This window comes from Ranitomeya variabilis, chromosome 1 (genome assembly GCF_051348905.1).
Source record: "Ranitomeya variabilis isolate aRanVar5 chromosome 1, aRanVar5.hap1, whole genome shotgun sequence".
In the NCBI taxonomy this organism is placed as follows: Eukaryota; Metazoa; Chordata; class Amphibia; order Anura; family Dendrobatidae; genus Ranitomeya; species Ranitomeya variabilis.
The window spans coordinates 190,966,170-190,979,749 of NC_135232.1; the positions used below are offsets into that span (position 1 = coordinate 190,966,170).

General features: G+C 40.5%; 1 protein-coding gene across 4 annotated transcripts in view; it reads right to left on the reverse strand.

Annotated features, from left to right (window-relative positions):
- The window catches only part of MARCHF3 (membrane associated ring-CH-type finger 3), a 304,581-nt gene that overhangs the window by 105,512 nt on the left and 185,489 nt on the right, over window positions 1-13,580 (reverse strand). For all 4 annotated transcript variants that reach the window (XM_077291251.1, XM_077291268.1, XM_077291278.1 and 1 more), the window contains exon 3: window positions 6,720-6,924. In XM_077291251.1, coding sequence (XP_077147366.1) covers window positions 6,720-6,924 — 205 coding nt within the window. The remainder of the gene's footprint in view (window positions 1-6,719; window positions 6,925-13,580) is intronic.

Here is a 13,580-nt window from a genome sequence, read left to right on the forward strand (position 1 = left end):
TGGGCTGTGCTATATACTACATGGCTGGGCTATATACTACGTGGCTGTCTGTGTTATATTCTACGTGGCTGGCTGTGTTATATACTACGTCGCTGTGCTATATACTATGTGGGCTGTGCTATATACTCCATGGCTGTGCTATATACTATGTGGGCTGTGCTATATTATGTGGGCTGTGTTATATACTACGTGGCTGCTATATACTACGTGGCTGTGCTATATACTGCATGGCTGTCTGTGTTATATACTACGTGGCTGTCTGTGTTATATACTTCGTGGCTGCTATATACAATGTGGCTGTATTATATACTATGTGGCTGTGCTATATACTACATGGCTGTGTTATATGCTACGTGGCTGTGTTATATACTATGTGGCTGTGCTATATATTACGTGGCTGTGCTATATACTATGTGGCTGTGCTATATACTACGTGGCTGTGCTATATCCTGCGCCCCAAACCCCTGACATCCTGCGCCCCGAAACCCCGACACCCAGCACCCCCAACCCCCGACATCCAGCACCCCCAACCCATGACATCCTGTGACCAATCAGCGACAGGCACAGTCTGGCCGCAAATTGGTGCAAGATTTGAACCACGCTTCGCTGATTGGTCGCGCCCGGCAGGCCGCGACCAATCAGCAATATTGATGCGGGATTTAAACACTGCTTCGGTGATTGGTCGTGCCCGGCCGGCCACGACCAATCAGCAACAGGCGCAGTCTGGCCGTGAATTGGTGCGGGATTTGAACCACGCTTCGCTGATCGGCCAGCCGGGCGCGACCAATCATATTGGCGCGGAATTTAACCCCCACTCACAGCGCGACGTACATACATACATATTCTACAATACCTGATGCGTTAGAATCGGGCCACCATCTAGTACAATATAAAAGACAATATAATTACAACTTTGTACTCCACTCTACATTCTTATATGCTACCATAGCACCTTGTACACCTCCACCTACAGTTCCATAAAACACATCATATAATATAATATTACCCGACATAAAATTGGTCTCTCTGCTGACATGTCTCTGTTCTTCTTGTTATAGAAGAGTTACATTTAGGTAATGGCACCAACTAGTCCTAAATGAAGAGTTCAATGTGAGGTGTAACATCAGTGTGATGTAGCTGATAACAAAAGGCAAAATTTGCATTCATTTCATTTTATTCTATTTAAAAGTATTAAAAGGGCTAACTGAATGCAGTGTGAATGTTAGTCTAGGGTCACACCAGCGTATTTAATCTCATCCGTGAGGATCGGGCAGATTATGCACTCTGATCAGAATGTGAGCACAGTGTCATCGGATTTTCTCTAATGTAAAGATGGAAAAAAAAGTCTCCATCTTCTCCATTGTGTCAGTCTGTGAAAATCGGACTACACTCAGATGTCATCCGAGCGCAGACTGATTTTTTTTTTAACAGACTCATTAATTTGCATGTCCGAGTGTGATCCAAATATTGGATACAAATCTGCCATTCTGTGAAGTTTTCCTTGGATAGAGTAGAAAAAATGGTACATGTGCACCACCCCAAACAATAACATTGGTCCGAGTCCGATCCAAATGTGGTGTCGGAAAGAAGCCGAGGGTGAGTATATACCTAATAGGAATATACTCACCCTCGGACGCGCCCTGCTTCTTTCTGGCAGCCTTCCTTCCTAAGAATCAGCGCGTGAAGGACCTTAAGATGACGTCACGGCTTTGGGATTGGTCGCGACGGCCCATGTGACCGCCACGCGACCAATCACAAGCCGCAGATGTCATTCTCAGGTCCTAAATTCCTAGAAAAAATTCTAGGCCGTCGCGACCAATCACAAAGCCGTGACGTCACGGAAGGCCCTGGACGCGCTCATTTTAACCAAAGCAGGCCGCCGGTTCCCTCGATAAGTTGCAGGGGCCGCCGGACAGGTGAGTATATCAATATTTTTTATTTTAATTCTTTATTTTACACTTAAATATGGATCCCAGGGCCTGAAGGAGAGTTTCCTCTCCTTCAGACCCTGGGAACCATAGTATCCCATTGCAGTGCATTGGGTTTCGTGTTTCGGCCGACCCCGACTTTTTTATAGGATCGGCCGATTTCACTCGACCCGACTTTTGAGAAAGTCGGGTTTCGTGAAACCCGACCCGATCCTATAAAAGTTAAGGTCGCTCAACCCTATCTGTAACTGCTCTGAGCTGGTAGATATCGGTGCCGGGCATAACAAGGCAGGTACAACCTGCCTGTATATTTTAGGCCAATAAGAAAAAGAGAAAATAGTCCCAGATAACCCCTTTAAATAGGAAAGGTTGTTCAAAGCAAGAGGTGCTCTTTGTTAGTGTTTTCCACTATGACTCATAAAGGGGGATCCTGAGTGGAAAACCATCCTCTATGATGTTCACATCATCACCTATTAGGAAACAGAAATGAAATAAACCCTTAAAGGTTTGTAACAAATTTGTAAGTTATCGCCTGTCACACAGGATAGGTTCTTAACTCACTGGAGGTACCATCCATATGACCACTACTAATCCTGAGAGAGGGGCTCTGCAGTTCCCAGTTTGAACAGAGTGACAGCTGAGCATGTCCAGCACCACACTGTTTATTGCTTGTGGGAAGGACTGAAATTGCCAAGCTGTGCTGCACTGTAAGTTACCTCCAGCAGTGCCATGGCCAATGAATGGAGAATTGATTCACATACTCGAAAGTTGCTCCAGTAAAATAGGGGACTTCATAGTCCCCCTTCTTAGAATCAGTGGGGATCCTAGCGGTTGAACTCTCAACCATCTGTACATTACCATCTATCCTGTATATCCATGGTACAACTCCTTGCAATGCAATGGCATTCAAAAAGGGAGCTCTATCTCCAGTTATATATGAATAAATCAGTAAAGCAGATAGAATCTAAAATGACTTTGTATTAAAACTTGTAGAGTCACAATAACCTTAGTCTGCTAGATTACTATTGTGCTTTAATTATTATCAGTGACACTAGAGCAATAAGCAAACGGTATGTGAAACCCTGTAGAACAATTTTTGTGCAATGTGTAATTCTTCACAAGGGCATATAGACATTTCTGTCATTGTACTCAATGAGGTCTGTAGTAAGAAATGAGAATATGATCACCGGCATTATAAGAGTAAAGAATTCTCTTGTGCGTCTACAGAAATAGTGTTGTCAAGAATGGTACGTCCATCTATTGTACCCAGGTATGCCGGCGCATATTATTGGGAAATAGAATAAAAAAAAGCCCAATGCAACCATCGTAAAGCCAGCGAGCTTGACAAAACACATTTTAAAGAGCCATTATTCTTCATGAAATCACTTAAATGTCCCAATGGGCTATGTCTGAGGTTTAAAGGTGAATATAAAAGTACTAGATGGTAGCCCGATTCTAACGCATCGGGTATTCTAGAATATGTATGTAGTTTATTTATGAAGATTTTAGAATAATACATTGAATACACAGGATTTGGCTGGCCGCGACCAATTAGCGAAGCTAAGTCGCTGATTGTTCGCGGCCGGCCACGTAGTCTATAGCACAGCCACGTAGTATAGCACAGCCACGTAGTACATAGCACAGCTACGTAGTATATTGTACAGACACGTAGTATATGGCACAGCCACGTAGTATATAGCACAGCCACGTAGTATATAGCACAGCCCACAGAGTATATAGCACAGCCACGTAGTATATAACACAGCCCACGGAGTACATAGCACAGCCACGTAGTATATAGCACAGCTCACGGAGTGTATAACAGCCCACATAGCATATAACACAGCCACGTAGTATATAACAGCCCACGCACGCAGTATATAGCACAGCCCACGTAGTGTATAGCACAGCCCACATAGTGTATAACACAGCCCACGTAGTGTATAACACAGCCCACGTAGCGAGACCGCTACGTTATCATCTCGCGAGATTGCAATGCATGGAGCGGTCACCGAAGTATCGCGAGGAGTGGGAAAGGCCTGTTCTGGATCCGAGGGGTCGACGGACGGTGAGTATATAACTATTTTTTATTTTTTTTAAATTATTTTTAACATTAGATCTTTTTACTACTGATGCTGCATAGGCAGCATCAATAGTAAAAAGTTGGTCACACAGGGTTAATAGCAGCGTTAACGGAGTGCGTTACACTGCGGCATAACGCGGTCCGTTAACGCTGCCATTAACCCTGTGTGAGCGCTGACTGGAGGGGAGTATGGAGCGGGCACTGACTGCGGGGAGTAAGGAGCGGACATTTCTCGCCGGACTGTGCCCATCCCTGATTGGTCGTGGCTGTTTTACCACGACCAATCAGCGACTTGGGATTTCCGTTACAGACAGACAGACAGAAAGATGGAAGTGACCCTTAGACAATTATATAGTAGATAGATAAAATTGTGATGACTGGACATAGGGGGTATCAGAGCACAATATAACGACCTTTACTGCTTCTATTTGACATTCTTTTAACCTTAATTTTGGGTGAAATAACATGGCACATGTGAGTTATTATTTCTATATACCAGGAAGTCCAAGAACAGTAAAAACAATAATATTGATAAGGTTTGTTCATGTAAAGGCAGTATATAAGCAATTAAGTCGTAAAAATGCAAGTCTAAATTAACAATTAGCTGTGATCAGCTACGCCAACCCCCTACCATCAGCTGTTCATAAGGGATTTTTCTTTAACTTGAGAACCTGGTAACACATGTTCACTAATTAAACTGCATTATAAAATGTGAGAAAATGAATTATAAAATCTAAATAACACATAAAAATATACCACTGTGGGTTTACTAAGATTCATTTCCAAGATGGATACAGTGATAAGGTGTGATCCTATAGAAATTTCTGTTCAGTAGGCAACTAGTAAGTACATCTTGTTATAATGAGACATCTTAGTTTGATATAGTGTCTACCTATCTTCAAGGGGGTTGTCCACATCGGACGATAAGGGCTCAGAGGCCTTCTAATGATCTGCTTGGGCAGGCTGACTGCATTAGAATGATCTTTCATGCAATCATTCTGTGCACATAGAACGTCATGTTGTCGGCAGCACATCTTGTGTTTACACAGGATGATGTGCTGCCTAAAACAATGATTTTGAAGCCTGCTTAAAAAAATAATCTCGCTACCACAAATTAGTGTTTTGCATGTTTGTCGTTTGATTGCTGGCCTATACAGACAGGCCAATAATTGGGGAATGAGCTTTCCGAGAAATTGGCTTCTTTAAATGGGCAGTAATCACTATTTGCTAATAGGGTCTCTTGACAATTAGCTGATCATGAAGTGTCATCCTACTGCGACCTCAGCCAATCAGCTACAATCTGTGGGAAACATTAGCAGTACGTATCTAGTTTTCTTGCAGCGCCACCACAAGGGAAATTAAGCAATACCCACTGCAGATTCAAGTCAACTGGTTGTCTGCTTAATGCAGAACAGGACAGGTCCTCCAGAGCGGAAAACACTCTTTGTGACCTTGTTCCTCTGGATAAGAGATGACAATGTGCTATGAGTTTTGTAGATACTTTATCCGTGAGTGGTGCAGTTTCCTTCTTCATCAGTTATTGGTATGTGAGAATGTATGCTTTACAGTGCTTGACGTAGAGCGATATTACCGAAATATTACAGACCGTTTATGTGTTTTCAACAAAACTCAATGCGTCTGATGCAAGCTTCATTAAAGGGACAGGAGAAGAAATGTTGGGCCTCATGAGGGCAGCATGAGTACTGCATGAAATAGGTTTTCCTAAAATCAGATGAGGAGTGACAGTAGCATGGTTTTTCAGCACCTGGGACAAGGCAAGTATTTTCCGACCAGTATTTGAACAGCTTAGTCCCTAATCACATGTGCTGTATGTTAAGAAAATACCCATGTAAAGTACGGATAAGTTCACATTCACATTTAAAGGAACAAACAGAATAATCAAGCAAAAGTATTCATTTGAATCAGCTATGTGAACAGAAGTAAAGGTGTCATTAATGATTATTATGGGGTCCATCGTTGTTCTGTTTTGTACCAGTTTTTACAACGGAAGAAAAAGTTTTCCTTGCAGGACTTTTTTTTTTCCCATTGTAAACACGAACACAAATCACAACCCAGACGAACTCCTTAATAGTCAGTGGGGCCCCTTTGCTTTAGCTTGCATCATTAACGCAATCCTTTCTGTACATGAATTCAATATCCCGCTTCTGGCCAAACACCTTCCTACCCAAATTTCTGCCCTGCAGCCTGCATGCATAGATTGATCTGCAGAACGAGGCATGTCACATGAATACTCAGTGTGCCCTTAGTTTATTCCCCTATTGAGTATAGTGTGACTGCCTACCCCAGCGTGCTCAGATAATAATGCCCACTGCCATATTGACCACAGTCTTCAATCTTAGTCTTTATTCACTACAGACTGCACAGTCTGTCATACAGTGTATCTGTTGCCGACTATGCCCAGGGTGACTTTTACCGTGCCTCACTCCCACTGGGGGTCCTAGCGGGTGGCCCCCAAGTAATCAGCAAGTTATCCCCTATCCTAATAAGTTTGGATGATGAAGCATCAAGCTTCAGCCCAGCATAAAAGACATATCAGAATTTAGATGGATATTCGACTTCTGAAGCCAACAATCTGCATCCAATGTGATGTGGTAATAGACAAATCCAAAAACTTGCTTTCTATCATTTCCAGTTTTGTTTTTGGAAGTATACGTTAGTAAGTTTGGTATTATGCACTATTTACTAACCTCTACTAATGGTCTAGGCTTGCGCTCCACAGAAAACCTGAAGTGACAGAGTTCACAGTAGCTTGTGTTGGAGGAAGAAAGCCAGTGCTCTAGGCAGCTGCGGTGTATTGTCCCTAGTGTTCCAGTACATTCACATGGGGAGAGAAGGTCTTCTTGGTTACTTCCTTCATGACAAATCCTGCACATAGGGCGATCATTGAAAGTGCTGTAAGAAAAACGACATATTTTTATGTTGAATCTGACATTATAGATATTTTTAATCTATGTTGTCCGTATAAAAACAGATTATAACATACTTATATCCTGATTTGGACCAATTCCAGGTACAATTGAGAATTTAGCTGCAGGGAATGTAAAACATGGAAATCACATTTCCCTACAACTATCAAATCCAGTTAATTAAACATATTCAAAAGTTAATTATGGTTAAAGCTAGAATAAGATTCTCCTAGGGCATGCCTTTTCACTACATGTACTCTGTCCACCTTGCATCACTGATCATTAAAAGGCCTGTGTGAACATATGGGTGGAATGCCCCAGCGAAGTAAATCAGTGAATTCCCAGTAAGCAGAGAACTGGAGTTTCTTGGGTCCACCAGATGAAATTATTCTGAGGTTTAACTCAAAACACATTGTACACATCAATTTCTACTTTCATTAAAATCTTTGTTGTGATCAATGCACATTCAACACATCATCAAAAAGGTCTAATAATTTAGGTGTAAAAAGTTAAGAAATAAAATGTAGTGGCACAAGACTGGTTCCAGTCAACATCAAATTAAGTGGTCTTCTGTTAAAACCTTGGCACACTTTTGTTTAAGCCGCATGTGCACACAACATCTTTTTCAAGTTCTAAATGAACACCAAAAATGAAAATATTCACAAAAATGTTAAAACAAATTGATGTACATACAGTGCCTTGCGAAAGTATTCGGCCCCCTGGAACTTTTCAACCTTTTCCCACATATCATGCTTCAAACATAAAGATACCAAATGTAAATTTTTGGTGAAGAAATAACAACAAGTGGAACACAATTGTGAAGATGAACGAAATTTATTGGTTATTTTAAATTTTTGTGGAAATGCAAAAACTGAAAAGTGGGGCGTGCAATATTATTCGGCCCCTTTAACTTAATACTTTGTTGCGCCACCTTTTGCTACGATTACAGCTGCAAGTCGCTTGGGGTATGTCTCTATCAGTTTTGTACATCGAGAGACTGAAATTCTTGCCCATTATTCCTTGGCAAACAGCTCGAGCTCAGTGAGATTTGATGGAGATCGTTTGTGAACAGCAGTTTTCAGCTCTTTCCACAGATTCACGATTGGATTGAGGTCTGGACTTTGACTTGGCCATTCTAACACCTGGGTACATTTATTTGTGAAACATTCCATTGTAGATTTTGCTTTATGTTTGGGATCATTGTCTTGTTGGAAGACAAATCTCCGTCCCAGTCTCAGGTCTTTTGCAGACTCCAACAGGTTTTCTTCAAGAATGGTCCTGTATTTGGCTCCATCCATCTTCCCATCAATTTTAACCATCTTCCCTGTCCCTGCTGAAGAAAAGCAGGCCCAAACCATGATGCTGCCACCACCATGTTTGACAGTGGGGATGCTGTGTTCAGGGTGATGAGCTGTGCTGCCTTTACGCCAAACATATAGTTTGGCATTGTTGCCAAAAGTTCGATTTTGGTTTCATCTGACAAGAGCACCTTCTTCCACATGTTTGGTGTGTCTTCCAGGTGGCTTGCTACAAACTTTAAATGACACTTTTTATGGATATCTTGGAGAAATGGCTTTATTCTTGCCACTCTTCCATAAAGGCCAGATTTGTGCAGTGTACGACTGATTGTTGTCCTATGGATAGACTGTCCCACCTCAGCTGTAGATCTCTGCAGTTCATCCAGAGTGATCATGGGCCTCTTGGCTGCATCTCTGATCAGTCTTCTCCTTGCTTGTGATGAAAGTTTAGAGGGATGGCCGGGTCTTGGTAGATTTGCAGTGGTATGATACTCCTTCCATTTCAATATGATCGCTTGCACAGTGCTCCTTGGGATGTTTAAAGTTTTGGAAATCATTTTGTATCCAAATCCAGCTTTAAACTTCTCCACAACAGTATCACGGACCTGCCTGTTGTGTTCCTTGGTCTTCATGATGCTCTCTGTGCTTCAAACAGAACCCTGAGACTATCACAGAGCAGGTGCATTTATACGAAGACTTGATTACACACAGGTGGATTATATTTATCGTCATTGGGCATCTAGGACAACATTGGATCATTCAGAGATCCACAATGAACTTCTGGAGTGAGTTTGCTGCACTGAAAGTAAGGGGCCGAATAATATTGCACGCCCCACTTTTCAGTTTTTAAATTTCCACAAAAATTTAAAATAACCAATAAATTTCGTTCAACTTCACAATTGTGTTCCACTTGTTGTTGATTCTTCACCAAATATTTACATTTGGCATCTTTATGTTTGAAGCATAGTATGTGGGAAAAGGTTGAAAAGTTCCAGGGGGCCGAATACTTTCGCAAGGCACTGTATGTTCCATCTTTTTCACCTCTTAACCTATTCAGGCTTTGAAGCTAAAGGAAATGACCTGACTATTCTTCAGGTGGCTTCTGCTTGGAAAAAAAATCAGAGGCAAAAATGAAGTAAAAGACATCAAAGATGTTGGTGTTTTCTTGAAGCATCTCCTGCTGCGTGTACGCTGGCATCTAAAAGAAGCCATGTGCACATATACTTAGCGGACCATTGTTGCGTCACAGTTAGGGTCCACTGATGAATTTTTTATTTAACTCTGAGAAGCAAACCCAAGAAAAGTCAAAGATATTCCATTACAGTATGGATACACTGTTCTCATTATTCCTTATGCCAACCCAAACTCTTTGTTTATTGTATGAAAAGTAGTATGACCATCCATCAAGACGGTTCCTTCCTTGTGTTAATAGATCATCCTGAAGAGCATCCTGGATCTTTGGGAGATGTTGCTTTTGGAGGATGTTTAGATACCATTCTTTATTCATGGCACTGTTCTTTGCCAAATTTGTGAGGGGGCTTCATCACAGAAAATAACTTTACTCCTGTCCTCTGTAGTCTAATCCCTGTACTTCCAGCAGTCATTTACTCTAATGAAGCCCCCTTCAGACTGTCTGGCACATTTAGGCCGGAGTCACACTTGCGAGTGTGATGCGAGAAACTCGTGCGAGTCTCTCGCTTCAATACCCGGCACTGCCGCCAGCACTCAGGACCAGGGCGTGTGGCTGCATAGAAATACATGCAGCCACACGCTGCCGGGTGGACAAACAAAAACACAGAAATTGTAATAAACTCCAATCACTGATTAGGCAAGAATGGGCTGTCTTCATTCAAGATTTGGCACAGACTGATATCCAGCATGTCAGGGAGATTTAAAGTGTCTTGAAAAAAAAGGGGGTCAATGATGTAAATATTGAGTCTTTGCATAAACTTGATGTATTTGTCAATAAAACTTCAAAAACTTACAAAATGCTTATAACTGTACTTCAGAGACAATAGATACATCAGACTAAAGGATCCATAAACACTGAAGCAGCAAATGTTGTGAAAACAAAAATTTGAGTACTTCTCAAAACTATCGGCAACAAATGTAAGCAGAATGTGAGGTCTGTGTGTATACAGCGTAATGATGTCTTCATTAGCTCATATATCAGCACTTATTTTGCTTTTATCCTGCATTTATTTCCTCTTCATATGCTTTCCTCCTTTCATGTTACTTGTTTTCTCAGCCCTCCATGAGACTGCATAAACTTTGTTCCCTGTCCTCAGTGTCTGAAATCTGTGTACATCCCTCTCACTGCTGCTATCTCTAACACTGAGAGAAGAGAGAAGAGAGCAGAGAGAACTGTCACAACACTAAGCAGGAGCTCTGATAGATTTGCATCAGTTTTGGAAAAGCATTTTTCTAGATAAAGGACTCACAGACACTCTGCAGCCTCAAAAATGGTAAAAAAAATGTTAATGAAGATTATTTAGAAAGTTGCTTAACGTTGTTATTAGTAGGCGAATTAACAAAAAAAAAAGTACAAAGATGAACATGGCCTTTTTGTTTCACCATACCTATTTGGCTTGTTTAGACTATTAAACTAATAACCATGGATTACTGGACCAATTATTATAATGAGAAGGATCACTTTTTTTACCCACATTTTTAAATGATATATTGCTGAATACGACTATACAGAAACTTACACATGTTATAGGACTATACCATGTATATGAAGACATATCTCTAGCTTTTCTTACAGGAAATAAAATAAATACGGCTAAATCTTGCAACAGCCAAATACGCCATTTTCAGTCTCTGCAACTTGATTTATTTACCTGAGAATGTCCCTTTCCCATGTGGTTTTGGAGAGCTTTATAGAATATATTTATTTTAACCCAGCTTCAATAAATCACCATCGCTTAATCAATGGCATTAAAAACACAGTTCCACTTGAGATTCTGTATTGATATATGTCACATCGCTAGATTTTTAGTATGGCAAAATTTATATTAAGTCTAATATGGATGCTTCCTTTACTAACGTCTGGCAGCAAATAAATTTAGACTTTTACATTTCTTCTAAAGTTAGACAGGTAAGCCCACTTCTAGCCAATCGGGTACAAATCAATATTATATATACTATACTATATGTATACCGTTCTGAAGATAGTCCTACTATGAAGTAATAATAATAACAATAATAATTCTTATTTCTATAGAGCAAACATATTCCGCAGCACTTTACATTTCAGAGGGGACTTACACAGACAATAAGGACATTACAGAATATACATAACTAATACCTAGAGGAGTGAGGGCCCTGCTCACAAGCTTACAGTCTATGAGGAAATAGGGGAGACATGGAAGGTAAATGGTAAAAAGTGCTTGTATTGTACAGTCCAGCCATCAATATAATAAATATTATAAATATAATAAATAGGGTATTGACATAACACAGCATGAACCAGTCACCAACCAGTATCAGTACAAGTGCAGACACGGAGGGCTATTAAGTGCAAGGAGGGTGTGAACAGACCATACGAGAGTCCTAATTTTGAAGAAAATTTTGTACGGGCAAAAAGGGGATAGTTAGATAAGTGAGGTGAGGCGATAGGTCAGTCTGAAGAAATCTGTTTTTAGGCCACGCTTAAAACAGTAGGTATTGGCAATTAATCGAATTGTCCTGGGTAGTGCAATGCAAAGAAATGATGCAGCACGTGAGAAGTCTTGGAGACGGGAGTGGGAGGTTCGGATTATTGAGGATTTTTGTCTAAGTCATTGGCAGAAGGGAGGGTAAACATTAATGTACTTTAACAAAGTTAACATTAATGCAGTGTTCATCGTAAAGCAATTCAATAATATTAGCTTTATACATATGAGAGAAACCCTACATGGGAATGTTGCATGATTTTAAAAATGTCTGTTTGAACCAAAAGTGTATATTATACTAGGAAATTCTTTAGTCCAGCCTTTGCAGCATCAATTCTTCTAGATACACTTACACACAGTTTTTGAAATAACTCAACAGGGAAGTTGTTCCAAACATCTTGGAGAACTAACCACAGATCTTCTGTGAATGTAGGCTTGTGCAAAGGTGGCCTTAAGGAGCAAACTGTTCTCTATGACATCATTATCTCTAGGACATTCACATATGACAACCCCTTTAAATAAAAACGATCAAATTGGTAGTAAATTGGTAGTAAACTGTTTAGCAGAATCATTGGGAAAAAAATGTATGGCAGTATTATTAAAAGAAAAATATGCAGTACTAGTTTTGAGGACCTTATCTAGATATCCTCTATTTTCAGGGGCATTATCTAAATGACCTGGAGTATACTCATTTTGACATGGATTTTCAAACTCAGCACATCAGTCTCATCAGGTCTAAGTGATCTCTTTAATAATGCAATATGACTATTATTGGTACTGTGAAATCGGGAGTCAAAAGAGCACAGTGTGGCAAATTATTTTTGCTTATAGAAATACTGTATACAGGAAGGCAGTATAGATTTTGTGGGCCACACTATGTAACGAGGAACTGGCAGCATGGCATAGTATTGTGGGAAGCAATATTAGCATTAGATACAGTATTACAGGTAGCAGAAGTCACTGCACCGGACTGCAGGAGAGAAAGTTTGGCCCCAATCCATTATTTGCGTTTAAGTCACTTTCCGTTTTTGAAATGTGGAAATGGTTGTTGTTTTTGGCACCAAATTCTTCAAAACAGCGCATGCAATTTGTGAATTTGGCGCAAAGCAAAAAATGTTCTTTTTTTCTGGTTTGAACTGGTTTTGCAAATTTTTGTCAAAGTCAAAGATTTTGCAAAAAGGTGTAAAATTCGCCCCAAATACTGGTGTGCTCAAAAATACACCATGGGCTAAGAAGAGTTAGTGAAGTTGGGCCAAATTTGGCTACTACTTAAAAAGTTCCAATTGATCAATCAAGTGAAAACTTCTAAAATCGCTAAACTCTGCCTTCAAAGAGAAAAAAAATGCCAGCACATACAAAATAGACGCCAAAAAAAGGCTCAAATAAAATAATGAATTGGGTGCAAAAAAAGACGCAAAATAGACAAAAAACAGGAGCAAAAGCAATGATGAATATTAAATCAGATTGAGACGTACTGCAAAACAAGGAACAGATAATACGGGTTACCCATATATGATTAATTTCCAGCCAAGATATAGAAGAGGCAGGGTTCTAGCTAGTGATGAGCGAATGTGCTCAGATAAGGTCTTGGCATGCCTGGGTGCTATCTGAGTGTCTTCAGCATGCTTGAATAATATGTTTCGAGACCCTGCAGCTGCATGTCTCCCAACACATGCTGAAATTGCCTA